This window comes from Engystomops pustulosus, chromosome 7 (assembly GCF_040894005.1).
Source record: "Engystomops pustulosus chromosome 7, aEngPut4.maternal, whole genome shotgun sequence".
Lineage (NCBI taxonomy): Eukaryota > Metazoa > Chordata > Amphibia > Anura > Leptodactylidae > Engystomops > Engystomops pustulosus.
The window spans coordinates 11,906,372-11,922,632 of NC_092417.1; the positions used below are offsets into that span (position 1 = coordinate 11,906,372).

The 16,261-nt window shown below is 49.1% G+C and overlaps 2 protein-coding genes across 7 annotated transcripts in view; both read right to left on the reverse strand.

Moving 5' to 3' along the window:
- Positions 1 to 5,146, reverse strand: part of IGSF9 (immunoglobulin superfamily member 9) — a 62,717-nt gene extending 57,571 nt beyond the window's left edge. For 3 of the 5 annotated variants that reach the window (XM_072114771.1, XM_072114772.1, XM_072114768.1), the window contains exon 1: positions 4,593 to 5,143. The gene's annotated coding sequence lies outside the window, so the exon portion shown is untranslated. Of the gene's footprint in view, positions 1 to 4,592 lie in introns of all 5 variants that reach the window. The other 2 variants (XR_011848770.1, XM_072114770.1) reach the window with 2 other exon arrangements.
- Positions 5,147 to 10,688: 5,542 nt separating this feature from the next.
- On the reverse strand, positions 10,689 to 15,955 carry DUSP23 (dual specificity phosphatase 23). Of its 2 annotated transcripts, none has more exons than XM_072114773.1 (3): positions 15,857 to 15,955; positions 13,109 to 13,390; positions 10,689 to 10,942 (listed from the first exon to the last, which is right to left on the reverse strand). In XM_072114773.1, exons 1-3 carry the CDS (start codon positions 15,935 to 15,937, stop codon positions 10,757 to 10,759), a joined length of 549 nt encoding a protein of 182 aa, XP_071970874.1. In that variant the 5' UTR covers positions 15,938 to 15,955; the 3' UTR covers positions 10,689 to 10,756. The 2 variants fall into 2 exon arrangements, with proteins under 2 accessions (XP_071970874.1, XP_071970875.1); XM_072114774.1 differs by lacking the exon at positions 15,857 to 15,955 and adding an exon at positions 13,744 to 13,967.
- Between the last annotated feature and the right edge of the window lie 306 nt (positions 15,956 to 16,261).

Here is a 16,261-nt window from a genome sequence, read left to right on the forward strand (position 1 = left end):
CACTGTGTTATCTGTGGTGTTACATAGGACTGCAGGACACATCTACTACATGATCTGTACTCAGAGAGATATCACTGTGTTATCTGTGGTGTTACATAGGACTGCAGGTCACATCTACTGCATGATCTGTACTCAGAGAGATATCACTGTGTTATCTGTGGTGTTACATAGGACTGCAGGACACATCTACTACATGATCTGTACTCAGAGATATCACTGTGTTGTCTGTGGTGTTACATAGGACTGCAGGACACATCTACTACATGATCTGTACTCAGAGATATCACTGTGTTATCTGTGCTGTTACATGGGACTGCAGGACACATCTACTACATGATCTGTACTCAGAGATATTACTGTGTTATCTGTGGTGTTACATAGGACTGCAGGACACATCTACTACATGATCTGTACTCAGAGATATCACTGTGTTATCTGTGGTGTTACATAGGACTGCAGGACACATCTACTACATGATCTGTACTCAGATATCACTGTGTTATCTGTGCTGTTACATAGGACTGCAGGACACATCTACTACATGATCTGTACTCAGAGATATCACTGTGTTATCTGTGGTGTTACATAGGACTGCAGGACACATCTACTACATGATCTGTACTCAGAGATATCACTGTGTTATCTGTGCTGTTACATAGGACTGCAGGACACATCTACTACATGATCTGTACTCAGAGATATCACTGTGTTATCTGTGGTGTTACATAGGACTGCAGGACACATCTACTACATGATCTGTACTCAGAGATATCACTGTGTTATCTGTGGTGTTACATAGGACTGCAGGACACATCTACTACATGATCTGTACTCAGAGATATCACTGTGTTATCTGTGGTGTTACATAGGACTGCAGGGCACATCTACTACATGATCTGTACTCAGAGAGATATCACTGTGTTATCTGTGGTGTTACATAGGACTGCAGGACACATCTACTACATGATCTGTACTCAGAGATATCACTGTGTTATCTGTGGTGTTACATAGGACTGCAGGGCACATCTACTACATGATCTGTACTCAGAGAGATATCACTGTGTTATCTGTGGTGTTACATAGGACTGCAGGACACATCTACTACATGATCTGTACTCAGAGAGATATCACTGTGTTATCTGTGGTGTTACATAGGACTGCAGGACACATCTACTACATGATCTGTACTCAGAGATATCACTGTGTTATCTGTGGTGTTACATAGGACTGCAGGTCACATCTACTACATGATCTGTGCTCAGAGATATCACTGTGTTATCTGTGGTGTTACATAGGACTGCAGGACACATCTACTACATGATCTGTACTCAGAGATATCACTGTGTTATCTGTGGTGTTACATAGGACTGCAGGACACATCTACTACATGATCTGTGCTCAGAGATATCACTGTGTTATCTGTGGTGTTACATAGGACTGCAGGACACATCTACTACATGATCTGTACTCAGATATCACTGTGTTATCTGTAGTGTTACATAGGACTGCAGGACACATCTACTACATGATCTGTACTCCGAGATATCACTGTGTTATCTGTAGTGTTACATAGGACTGCAGGTCACATCTGCTACATGATCTGTACTCAGATATCACTGTGTTATCTGTGGTGTTACATAGGACTGCAGGACACATCTACTACATGATCTGTACTCAGATATCACTGTGTTATCTGTAGTGTTACATAGGACTGCAGGACACATCTACTACATGATCTGTACTCAGATATCACTGTGTTATCTGTAGTGTTACATAGGACTGCAGGACACATCTACTACATGATCTGTACTCAGAGATATCACTGTGTTATCTGTGCTGTTACATAGGACTGCAGGTCACTACTACATGATCTGTACTCAGAGATATCACTGTGTTATCTGTGCTGTTACATAGGACTGCAGGACACATCTACTACATGATCTGTACTCCGAGATATCACTGTGTTATCTGTAGTGTTACATAGGACTGCAGGACACATCTACTACATGATCTGTACTCCGAGATATCACTGTGTTATCTGTAGTGTTACATAGGACTGCAGGTCACATCTACTACATGAGCTGTACTCAGATATCACTTTGTTATCTGTGCTGTTACATAGGACTGCAGGACACATCTACTACATGATCTGTACTCAGAGATATCACTGTGTTATCTGTGGTGTTACATAGGACTGCAGGTGACATCTACTACATGGTCTGTACTCAGAGATATCACTGTGTTATCTGTGGTGTTACATAGGACTGCAGGACACATCTACTACATGATCTGTACTCAGAGATATCACTGTGTTATCTGTGCTGTTACATAGGACTGCAGGACACATCTACTACATGATCTGTACTCAGAGATATCACTGTGTTATCTGTGGTGTTACATAGGACTGCAGGACACATCTACTACATGATCTGTACTCAGAGATATCACTGTGTTATCTGTGGTGTTACATAGGACTGCAGGACACATCTACTACATGATCTGTACTCAGAGATATCACTGTGTTATCTGTGCTGTTACATAGGACTGCAGGATACATCTACTACATGATCTGTACTCAGAGATATCACTGTGTTATCTGTGGTGTTACATAGGACTGCAGGACACATCTACTACATGATCTGTACTCAGAGATATCACTGTGTTATCTGTGGTGTTACATAGGACTGCAGGACACATCTACTACATGATCTGTACTCAGAGAGATATCACTGTGTTATCTGTGGTGTTACATAGGACTGCAGGACACATCTACTACATGATCTGTACTCAGAGATATCACTGTGTTATCTGTGGTGTTACATAGGACTGCAGGTCACATCTACTACATGATCTGTACTCAGAGATATCACTGTGTTATCTGTGGTGTTACATAGGACTGCAGGACACATCTACTACACCTGCTCAGAGTACAGATCATGTAGTGTTGTGCTGTTACATAGGACTGCAGGGGTCATGATCTGTACAAGCTAATCTCCAGTGTTACATAGGACTGCACAGAGTTAAATGACAAATTCCTCCCTGCTACAAGTTCCAACAACATGACAGCATCACCAGCTCCACGACTTCTCCCACTAATCCCATTGTGAACAATGAAGAAGTCAACAACTGAAAGGCGTCAAATACAAGATTCCTGACCCCCAAAAAATTCCTTAAAATATCAGTAAACTGCAGGAAGTATCAAAATCATAAAAACAACATAAAAATAAAAACATAACAAACAATAAAGTAACCGATTCATTCAGCAGTAAATAAAGTCTTATGAAATATAATTAGAAAATCCATATTTTGTGCTTCCTGTGGGAGAGGTTATGACCCTTCTAGTAACTGCCCCGGGGGTAGTTGGCACTGGGAGCGGCTGTCGTGCCTCGGTGGTCTCTGAGTCATTAAGCAACATGACAAAAAGTTGCAGTCTGGACGTTTCGGTGGAGGCCCAGGTGGGCAAGGACAGGTGCGGCATGACAAGGCCACGCGTTTCGGTGCCAACCTCCCAACTAACACATGGTGCCCCCCCAACACTCCCGTAACGAGGGTCTGCCTGGGTAGAGGCACTTCCCGATCCCATACAGCAGATGGGATTCCTAGTCATTTGCTTCCGATATTCTGCAGATACGGGGGGGGGGTCATAGTAGGGGGAGGCCCCCCACACCGCATCGCCCTACGGCTGTATACAACCCCCATGTAGACGGAGTGAGGCCTCGGGATTCATAGTTTTATTGTAGGCCTTTGTTACTGATTCCCCCCCTCCTCCATGATGAGTGCCCCCCAGGATTACCCCACAATGACGGATAAATGTCACGGGGCGTAAAGGGAATAATTGGCATTTTCTAGGGCCGGCTAGTCTACGAGGCGAGCCTGCCCTTACCTCCATTGTCTGTGCAGAAAGGGAGAGATAATACGGATAACAGTCCTTTGTCCCCTCCGGAGGACCCTAATCCCTGGCAACACCCCGTTATGGACCCCTCCGTCTCTGTGACCTTGAGTCGGACCCCCCCGTTTTAGGTATTAGATTGTAAGCTCTTCTGTCTACTGCTACTTATTCCACTCCATTGTACGGCAGGTACACACATCGGAGAAGGGGAGGGGGGGATATGTCAAACGTAGTCATGGAAGTGGCCCAATATTTAAGTCGTCAGAGAGATGGGGAGGGGGTGTACTGACCTGGAGTTTATACAGATAGGTAACGATGAGGGGGACTGCACCCCCCTAAGATCACTTCATGACACATCACAAAAACAACACGAAAATATTCAAAAACATACAAAGGGACGGCGGGTTTTGGAGGGGGGGGGGTCTTCACGAGTCGTAAATCCACCGGAAAGTAAGGTAGGATGTAAACGCCACACACAAAGCAGGTGCCACAAAGACGACCATGACCAGGAGGGAGGAAGAAGAGGGAGGAGGAGGGGGATACGATGCAAGGAAAAATATCTCAAATTAACACAATCAAAAGAAAAAAAAAGATCAACAAGTCTCCGACTTGGCAACGTCTGACGAGGACAAGCGAAGCGTCTGGGTGCCCGCCGCGGGTACCCGGGTGGCGGACGCTATGCGTTTGGGTACGGCAGGCTTACCTGGCGGAGCTGGGCCCATGGACGTCCTGGAATATGAGCATGGACCAGATGGGGTGGTGTGTAGGTCCTGGTGGCCGGACCACCTAGCGCACCATGTCGACACGCTGTCACAGGGCATGAAGCCGGACCACCCTACAATCGGATCCACCCTCTACCTGTTGCCAATGGGAAGGGGGGAGATCCTTCAGCTGCGACACGGAGGTAGGGGGCTGGCAGGGACCTCCTGCCTCACCGGGTTCGGTTGCACATGTTCCAGGTGCACCCAAAAAATTGCCACATCCGCTGTTTTTTGTTTTTTTGCAAATCTCTTTGGAGACAATGGATGGTGCATGTACCTGTGGCTGGAGGCAAGGGAAGGCTAGTCCCAGAGCAGGCGGGCAGCGTGAGCATGCAGGACACACAGAAGCTTGCACTCCGCTCTCCCAGCTCCTGTGTCTTATTTCCCCCCCTTCTCTCCTCCTTTCTATTCCTGCCTGAACTCCCTGCCAGCCTGCAACTTGCAAACATAATAGTAGGTGTGCCCCATGATGCTGGAGCCCACCCACTCTTTCAATCAAGCGCCCATTGTTTCCACAGCAACAACCAATGAAGCTTTGGGTTGCCAGGACGGCCCTGCCGCTCTCTACCCATCACAGGCTCAGCAGCTGCGGCCAATGAGCCACCATCCAGGGTGCACGATGGGAAATGTAGTCCTGAGCACCAGGCGAGGACATGGCTGCTGCGCTGTCTCCCCCCGGTGGTGGTTCTGTGCACTCTACATCACACCTTAACCTTACATATTCACAAATCCTGTCATCTCTCTCCATAAAACACCTACGACCAGGGGCGTAACTTGAGGGGGTGCAGAGAGTGTGGTCGCAACCGGGCCCAAGTGTCTTAGGGGGCCCCTAAGGTGCCACTTTCCCATATGAGAAGATTAGTATTATAAAGTCGGGGTCCTGCCAGAAACTTTGCACTGGAGCTCATCAGCTTCTAGTTACGCCACTGCCTACGACTCCACCAATGAGGCCGCCATAGACTATAGACGTAAGAGTAGAGTATAGAGTAAGAGGTCCCCCCCCCTCATTTTTTAGGATATTTCTAGATATTTTATTAGGCGACATACCGGGAAATAATTTGTAAATCTATGTCGTTCTATATAAAGATTTCTATTATTAAACATTAAGTGCGCCCCCAAAATTTATATACCCAAAACATAAGCAGATCAATCAGTATTGGTAAGTCCTCGGGACTGTGGTATCTAAACGGTGGATGAAGAGGGAAAGGTGTCATTCTGGGGGGACTCCCAGATCTGACTGCAATGTATGGACAAAAAGAGTAAAAAAAGAAATTATTATAAAACAAGACACAAAGTGGAAGCCCTGAAGGGTCTATACTCAGCCCCTAAGGGGCAAATTCTACTTCCTCATGCTCACTCCACCCCTCTAACTATAAACACCGGGACTCTCCAGGGATGTCCCCAATCCCCCGATCCCTTGGCCGCATACAATCGAAGCAACCCAAATAGTAAGGGTATCAAGGAGAAAGACAAACTATGTAAAGTCGCTCTATTTGCCGACCATGTATTGCTTTCACCGACCCCCTTATTTCTCTACCAAATTTCCAGGACACCATTGAGGACTGTAGTGCAGTATCGGGGTACACCACACCAAGACAGAAGCCCAACCGCTGAATCCACCCCCACCCATACATTACACTCACTGCTGGATAGTTTCCGATACTCCCGGCATCTATCCTCCCTTTAATATCTAGGAATAAAAGTCACTACCTCTTCCTGACATATGGAAAATGTGTCCCCCGCTGGTGCTGGATGTGAGAAAACCACTACAAAGTTTGCGCCCTTCCCACTTGTCATTGTTGGGAAAGGTGGGGGCAATCACAATGTCCATTCTTCTGAGACTCCTATACGAGACTCTCCTGTCAACGATAACAACCCTACGACGGGTCCAATCACTCTTTTTAGACTTTCTGTGGTGTTTGAGGGGACATAGAATCCCAAAGACGGTCTTGGTAGCGCCAAAGTCGAAAGGAGGGTTAGGCCTCCCAGACATAACCCTGTATTATTACGCGACACACCTGCGGCATATAGTCTTTTGGACATCATTGCCTGCCTTTAATAGGTGGATGGAAATTGAAAAGCTTTGGTTGGCAACAGCTTCATCCCCCGTTCACTAATGTGGGGTCCACAGGCGGAAATCCTCAATTCATCCTTACTGGCCCCTTTACTAGGGATAAATGGTGCAGATGTTGGATCCGTTTTCTCTCTACGACACATAAATCCCCGCTCACCACATACACCAAACATCTACTCCAAAGTCTTAGGACCGATAAGTAGATTTCAAATTATAGACCTGGCCCATCCCACCACAAACACTCACCGACCTTTGCTCAGCATCCAAATAATTTCTCCCAGCTACCAATACTTATACTCAGATTCACCAATTCTGTCCTACAACCCTGGGGTCCACCACAAAGCCGCCCCCTTACAGCATTCCCACGGACTCCACCTCAAAAAGACTGATCTCAGACTTACATGCCCTACTTATGGCACAAACCCAGAGCCAGTCAGACAACATATTGGGTAAGATAGGACATGTCCTATTTATTCCCCAGGTACGGAGCAGTACGATGCCACACCTGAGCTGCACCGTACCGCTCCGTGCACCCATTGCCGGACGTATAATGGTCTTGCAATGTGTGTGTGAATGTAGCCTAAGGTGGGAGGACTGGCTGGGTACATCGTTACCGGAGCCAGAATGGAAGATTATTTGGGAGAACGCCCCCAGAGGCTCTTTGTCAGCTCTTTACACAATAAAATCTTGATGCAGTGGTCGCATACGCCGGGGCTACTACATAAACGTAACCCGCTTATTCCCCATGTCTGTTAGAGACGTGATGTACCCGGGGCGCTCGAGTTTCCTATATTCTGGGAGTGTTCACTTATTCAGCCTTTTTGGAATGAGTTACACTTTGTATTACAATAAGTTCTCGACACTTGAGTTGCTCACTTTCATCGGACTGTTCACTTTTTTGGGGATTGCACGGCTTGCACTGGTATTTAACAAGTGTCTGCGCTAGGTTTTTGGCACAGCTGCGCTGCTTCCATGCGACACAATTTAGGGGGGTGCCGTCAGATGATCCGACTGATTCGGAATGAGCGCCGGATTTAACATTCAAATTGTGTCGCAAGCCCAAGCACTTACATACAAACCATACAACGACGTTGACAGAATATTTTTTTTTTTTTAAAGTGATGGGCTTTAGAGAGTAGTTGTACCCCCCCTCCCCCCCCCAAAAAAAATAAAAAACTTTTTTGTTGGCAAAAATTGTAATGATTTGAGAAATGTGCAAAACTTGATAAATTTAAAGTGTAAAAAGTTAATACTTGTATTGCTGTCTATTTTCTTCCTTCCCAGAAAGAGTTAAGAAATGTTACTCAGTGTGATATGTGTAACCCAAAATTGGGCCATTTAAGACTTCAATTTGTACTGCAAAAAACAAGCCCCAACACAGCTGCCATATAGATGCCAAAATAAAACAGAAATTAATCGTTACGAAACAGGGAGTTAAAAGATTTGTTTGTTAAGTGGTTGACCTGGTCACTCATAAAGTGGTTGATCATGACTATATATATGTAGTTAGTAGCAGCAGGACTGTGGAATATGGACTTATGTTTGTCAGTGGTAGATTTCCCTGACACTGCTGTGCTCTGTGCTCTCCATGTTAGGTATTGTTCCTTTAGAGATGTATAATCAGACCTTTGTGTATGTTATTAATCATAGCAGGACGGTAATATATGGATTTATGTTCCAGAATTCCAGTTCATCACACAGAATACAAGCCCCGTACTGTTCTCCATACAGAAAATTAAATAAAGTTCTGGCTTTTGGAAGTTGTGGAGAAAAAAAAATTATTGCAACTCAATTGCAATTCATTTTTATTATTTTTTTTGCAGTGTTCGCTACTTCTCATGTCTTGTTTTATTCTTCTTCCTATGATTTTTCCTCTGGCAGTGGATGTGGCGCTCAGTGATGTCCTCCCGGGGGTCACGGCACATGTGGGGGTCAGTAACTCTAGTAACACTGGATCCGGTGCTTAGTCGGCGGCTCCTTTGTCCCTTCTGATCCTGTTTACTTTCCGCTTCTTTGTATCCGTCACCAGATATTTCTATCGAGCAACTACATCAGCAGCACGCGGGGAACGGGCTAGGACAGACGAGGACTACATCAGCATCATCTGGGGATGGCGAGGACTACATCAGCATCACACGGGGGGGGGGGGGGTGCGAGGACTACATCAGCATCGCACAGGGGGGGGACGGGCGAGGACTACATCAGCATCGCACAGGGGGGGGACGGGCGAGGACTACATCAGCATCATCTGGGGATGGCGAGGACTACATCAGCATCACACGGGGGGGGGGGTGCGAGGACTACATCAGCATCGCACAGGGGGGGGACGGGCGAGGACTACATCAGCATCGCACAGGGGGGGGACGGGCGAGGACTACATCAGCATCGCACAGGGGGACGGGCGAGGACTACATCAGCATCGCACAGGGGGACGGGCGAGGACTACATCAGCATCGCACGGGGGACAGGCGAGGACTACATCAGCATCGCACAGGGGGACGGGGCGAGGGCTACATCAGCATCGCACCGGGGGGACGGGGCGAGGGCTACATCAGCATCGCACCGGGGGGACGGGGCGAGGGCTACATCAGCATCGCACCGGGGGGACGGGGCGAGGGCTACATCAGCATCGCACCGGGGGGACGGGGCGAGGGCTACATCAGCATCGCACCGGGGGGACGGGGCGAGGGCTACATCAGCATCGCACCGGGGGGACGGGGCGAGGGCTACATCAGCATCGCACCGGGGGGACGGGGCGAGGGCTACATCAGCATCGCACCGGGGGGACGGGGCGAGGGCTACATCAGCATCGCACCGGGGGGACGGGGCGAGGGCTACATCAGCATCGCACCGGGGGGACGGGGCGAGGGCTACATCAGCATCGCACCGGGGGGACGGGGCGAGGGCTACATCAGCATCACACGGGACAGTGTACTCATACCCTCCAATGCTGTATAGATCAGTCCCTTTGGGCAAAATAAGGAACAAGCTTAGAACTTCAGCATCCAATCAGCATCCAGTGTTCATACACACCCATGAGCAGCCATTAGCTCCACCCCTGCAGAACGCTCAAGCCTTTGTAAGGCTTGTGAACTGCTAGACAACCCCAATTACACTTCAGATCTTCCATAGAAGGACCGAGGATGTGGTGCCATATGATGTGGCCCTTGGAGAAAGAAGGGGCCCGCTCTTGACTGACCACATCCCATTTTTTACTGGTGGGAGAAGGGAATTCAGAAAAAGCAACAGCTTTGGAGGGAATAATTGGAAAGTACAACTGGGGCGGTACTGGTAGAACCGGGTCCTATAGTTGTGGCTAGGGGCCCCTAGTACTGTGTTATGGATGAATCTGATTGGGGCCCCTTCTCTATTTACCCAAGTGCATTGTGACCCTGCAGTGGGCTTGTTCTTGGTGGCTTATTAAAGACAACACTGAAGTATAACTACACACAGGCTAAAGAGGGTCCCCCCCCCCTCATAACTATGGTGAGGGGCCCGTCTCTTGTATTTGCCCGGACGCTTATCTGTATTTATGGTAAAAATATTGAGAAATCCTTAAGCGTCACTCCGGCTAATGCCCCGTAATCCGGGAGGTTTCCTGACGACAGAGCGGAAGTCTGGTCATGTGATTGCTCCCGATCCCTACAAGCAGATTAGGAATTACAAGAAGTGCCCCCTCCTCCGATGTACAGCCGGGCGAAAGGGGAACCCCCCCCCCCGGACAAGAAGTGCCCCCTCCTCCGGTATACAGGCGGGGTAAATGGGAACCCCCCCCAGACAAGAAGTGCCCCCTCCTCCGGTATACAGGCGGGGTAAATGGGAACCCCCCCCCAGACAAGAAGTGCCCCCTCCTCCGGTGTACAGGCGGGGTAAATGGGAACCCCCCCCCCAGACAAGAAGTGCCCCCTCCTCCGGTGTACAGCCGGGGTAAAGGGGAACCCCCCAGACAAGAATCCACGAGCGCAGCAGTTACATAGGTTTATATACACAGCAGCAGATAATGTAATATCCCGGGACCCCCCACAGTCCTCATCACTTGATGTGGTGGTGGAACTGGACCACCACCTTCTCCTGCTCCGTCGTCTCTATGGATCCATGTCGGAGCTTCCGGATCTCATGGATGGCGTCCACTCCGGTGATCCTATGCGATGTGACCAGATAACACGCCAGCATGGTACCTGTCCGACCGCGTCCATGGAGGCAGTGCACCCCGACCCCCTGGGGAAAGAGAAGGGGTGAGATATGAGACAAAGGGAACACCATGCAAGACGGCAGTAACCACCGACACAGGGAACACCACGCAAGACCACAGTAACCACCGACACAGGGGACACCATGCAAGACGGCAGTAACCACCGACACAGGGAACACCACGCAAGACGGCAGTAACCACCGACACAGGGAACACCACGCAAGACGGCAGTAACCACCGACACAGGGAACACCACGCAAGACCACAGTAACCACCGACACAGGGAACACCACGCAAGACGGCAGTAACCACCGACACAGGGAACACCACGCAAGACGGCAGTAACCACCGACACAGGGAACACCATGCAAGACCACAGTAACCACCGACACAGGGAACACCATGCAAGACCGCAGTAACCACCGACACAGGGAACACCATGCAAGACCGCAGTAACCACCGACACAGGGAACACCATGCAAGACCGCAGTAACCACCGACACAGGGAACACCATGCAAGACCACAGTAACCACCGACACAGGGAACACCATGCAAGACCACAGTAACCACTGACACAGGGAACACCATGCAAGACCGCAGTAACTACTGACACAGGGAATACCATGCAAGACGGCAGTAACCACCGACACAGGGAACACCATGCAAGACCGCAGTAACCACTGACAAGGGGAATACCATGCAAGACCACAGTAACCACCGACACAGGGGAATACCATGCAAGACCACAGTAACCACCGACACAGGGGACACCATGCAAGACCGCAGTAACTACCGACACAGGGGAATATTATCATGATAGTTAATGACATGAAGAATCCAATGCAGGATGGCAGTGGTTACTGACACAGTGTTACGAGTCACCAGCGTTGTGTAATAAATAATTTGCTGTGATGATTCATATGCAATGTCAGCTAATACACAGCGACGCATCCGCCCATTATACTGCGTCAGTGTGAACAGGTTCCTGCATGGTATCCGGAATCACTGCTGTACAATGACCACATGCCCTTACACACTGTAACAAATGATCAGAGCTTGAGGCTTCCTATGTCTTTACTTCATAGAAAATGGTCTACACTGGATACAACTGCAACAATCCCTCAGCTGTGAGAAGTATTCTATCCTGTGTAGGATTAAAGGAAAATCCTCCAAAGCTGAGGGTTTGTTACAATTGTTAAGCACAGGCTTAGTTACCGGATACATTGTAACAAAATGTCATCACTGTAGAGAGATTTGCTCTGCTGAGAACTGCTGGAGAAAACTGTCACAAACCCTCAGCTGTGAGAAGCATTAGGCCAGTGCAGGAAAATCCAATGTTTCCGGTTTAAACATCTCTGCTTGCTGTCCATGAACAGCTGAAAACCTGTACAGACCCGTAACTACTTACAGCGGTGACTTTGCTACAATTTTATCCAAACTAGACTTTTTTCCCTAACACTTTTACCTGCACTGATACACTGTAACAAACTAACAGGAAAGGAGACAGACTTTGAGCTGCTGGGAATTGTCTTCACTTGTAGCAGACCCTCAGCTGCTTGAAGTACTAAGCCTGTAAATAGAGTTTTTCACATCTCTGCTTGCTGTCAGTGAATTACTACATTCATCCAGAGGGTGAAAACCTGTAGAGATATATTACTTCTCACAGCTGAGGGTTTGTTACAGTGGTATCCAACCTAGATGATCCTCAGTAACACTAGTCTCTCTCCTTTCCTCATTGTGGTGGCACACGTGGCGTTTTGAACCAGCTTTTAAGCAGTCCGTTAAAAAAAACGCATCCGTTTTTTCTGTTTTTGTCCATTTTTCCCCAATTATAACTAGGAAAAACTGACAAACTTTGAAAAAACAGATGCGTTTTTTTTAACGGACTGCTTAAAAATGTGTTCAAAACGCTACACCACCCTTATAGTATACCGTCACTGATACATTGTAACAAACTATCAGGACTGGAGAGAATGTCAGCGCTGCTGGCGATGGTCCAGGCTGCATAACATTGTAACAAACCCGCACTCGTATCAAGGAGAAACCCACCAACCCTTTATATATCAACACCTGTGTTTGCTGTGTGGCGCCCCCTGCACACTACACAGGACACTGCACATAGCACACCCTGCACTGTTCTTAGTAAATGAGCCCCACAGTGTAAGCCCTCGCCCATGGCGCTGCCACCCACCTCCCCCTTGGCCTTGGCGTCCTCCACAATCTTCAGGAAGCTCTTGATCTGCTCCAGGCTGGGCGGGCAGAAGTCCACGATGCGGATGCGGTGCAGGGCGATGCCCGGGCAGGTGTCGTGGTAGGGGGGCTTGTGCTCGGTCAGGGTCACCAGGTGGCGGATGCCATTCTCATAGAGGTATTCGTAGTGAGCGGGTAGACGTGGCATGGCCATGCCAGCCAGGAACCCGGACTCCACCCAGGAGAAGTTGTGCGGCGGCACAGAGGGCATCACCGACAGGACCTGGAAAATAGTCAGACTGAATACCCGCAGGGTAAACCTGGCGCTGCTCAGGTGTGATAGTGCCAATTCCTCACGTGGCACTGTGCCCGCATGATGCCGGGGAAACAAGGATACATAACGTTCCATCAGCTGCGGGTTACACATTCCTTCTGGATTGGGCGTGCTAATAGGGGTACACACTAGACAGAAAAGGGGGGGGTTTCCCTGACTCCTACCTGGCACCACAGTGGGTAGCATGCCCATTGTAATAGTGGGCACAGGAACGTGGCATCAATGTAACAATATTGTAACAAATTCTAATATTTAAAGGAAATCTCCATCAAAATCCATGATGATAAACTAGGAGCACTTACTCATAGATCCGGGCACCGGGACTGTGGGATCTTCTTATATGTGTCATCCATGGCCTCCTGCCTTCCAAAATCAACTTATATAATTATTTCAATGAGCTGAATGGCTCCAGCTGGTGCTTCCAGAGCCCCCACGGTGATTGATGTCTTATCACATGTTACGGGAGCAGAGCAGCTCTCCCCTCCCCCTGCACTTCCTCCTCCTCCTGCTGCTGCTTGTTTACTCCGGCAGGGGGTGGACGAGACAAGTTCTGCTCATTGTACCAGACTGTGACGCCGCAGCAGCACTGACGCTGCGTCCGTTCACGCGTTGCGGTGACGCGTCAGAACAGCTGAGAAGAGGAGATTTGCCTGATTGCATTGCTGTTGACATTACTTTTACACAATGCGTGTGTTAACATAATGTTAACACCAAGTGTGTGGCTACACATGTGTTTGTTAACATTATGTTAACAACTATGTAATCAGGCAAATCTCTTTTCAGTTTTTAACATGCCTTCCGGCAATCACAGGTCCAGCAGGGCAGTCCCAGTTTTCAGCCTCTCTCCTGCCGACCCACCTGACCCCCCTGTCACGCGGGGGACATTGGGGCAGATTTACTTACCCGGCCCATTCACGATCCAGCGGCGCGTTCTCTGCGCTGGATTCGGGTACGTCCGGGATTTAATAAGGTAGTTCCTCCGCCATCCACCAGGTGGCGCTACTGCGCTGAAAATAATCTGAACGCGCCGGAATTCACCGAGGCCGGGTGAGTGAAGGTAAGCGCGTCCCGAGCGACACATTTTCCATTCTTAAATGCGGCGGTTTTTCCGAATACTTCGGGTTTTCGTTCGGCCATGCCCCCCGATTTCCATCGCGCGCATGCCGGCGCCGATACGCCACAATCCGATCGCGTGCGCCAAAATCCCAGGTACAATATATTCGGAAATATTCGGGTAACACGCCAGGAAACCGCGAATCGGGCCCTTAGTAAATGACCCCCATTAACTCTGTCGGCATCCTCTGACTACAGAGATAGTGGAGAGAACCGGCAGCTCCTTGTATTATCCCTGTGCCTCTGCGGTGTGTAGCAGAGCCGGCAGGCGCCATGTGATGATGTCATCTGCCGGCTTCACTGCTACATACAGCAGGAGGAGAGGAGGAGCTGCAGAGGAACGAGGAAAGGCGAGTATGTGTTTATTATTTTACTGTGGGGACACAATATAAGGGGGAACTGCTGGCGGGCACTATAGGAGGGGGAGCTGTGGGAGGAGGGGGAGCTGTGGGAGGAGGGGCACAATATGAGCGGGAGCTGCTGGCGGGCACTATAGGAGGGGGGCGCTGCGGGAGGAGGGGCACAATATGAGCGGGAGCTGCTGGGGAGGCACAATAAGAGGGGTAACTGCGGGAGGGGGAGGACACAATATAAGGGGGAACACAGTAAGAGAGTGAGCTGCTGGGGGGCACAATAAAAGGGGAACTGCTGTGGGGCTTTATAAGCAGGCGAACAGCGGAAGGAGGGGGGACACAATATAAGTAGGAGCTGCTGTGGGGGGGCACTATAAGAGTGGGGACTGATGGGGCAAAATAGGAGGGAGAGCTCCTGGGGGTACAATAAGAGGGTGAGCTGTTGAGGGGGCATTATAGGAGGAGAATCTGTGGGCACAATATCAGAGGGGATACAATGTGACAGAGAACTGGGGGGGCACAACGTTAGGGGGAGATGAAGGCACTAAGGAGGGGGGGGGGGGGGGAATTATAGCGTGTGGGGGAGGACCAAAGCCGCAGCTTAAGACAGAAATCATTTCCTAGGCGCACATGATTTGTCTCTCGGTGGGAGGTGCGCCGGGCATTTATCATGACAGATTTTGATGATAAATTTCCCTTAAACTGTAGAGAAGTAACGGTCCTGTCTGCAGACCCTGTAATTGGTCAGCACTACAGGGGGAGCTGAATACCACCCAAACATGGAGACGCCTCCCCTCCTCCTCCTACCCAGGAGAGCAAAAGGGGGCAGAAAATTATCCGTCTGTTATCTGACCCCAGAGGAGAAGACCCCCAGCTCTACACATCAGCAGGTGCCCCCCATTACACGTCACAGGCAGCGACGTCTCCCACATAAACCCCCAACACTGACCTCACAGCCAGACCAGGGACCGGAACACAAGAGCCGAGACCAGACAGGAAGGGACAGGAACCTGCAGGAAGTCACTGGCATCAGGAATCTGCAGGGCACAGTACTACTTCTCCTGTATATATATATATATATATAGTGCACAGTACTACTTCTCCTGTATATATATACAGTGCACAGTACTACTTCTCCTGTATATATATACAGTGCACAGTACTACTTCTCCTGTATATATACAGTGCACAGTACTACTTCTCCTGTATATATACAGTGCACAGTACTACTTCTCCTGTATATATATACAGTGCACAGTACTACTTCTCCTGTATATATACAGTGCACAGTACTACTTCTCCTGTATATATGGGCAGTGCACAGTACTACTTCTCCTGTATATATACAGTGCAC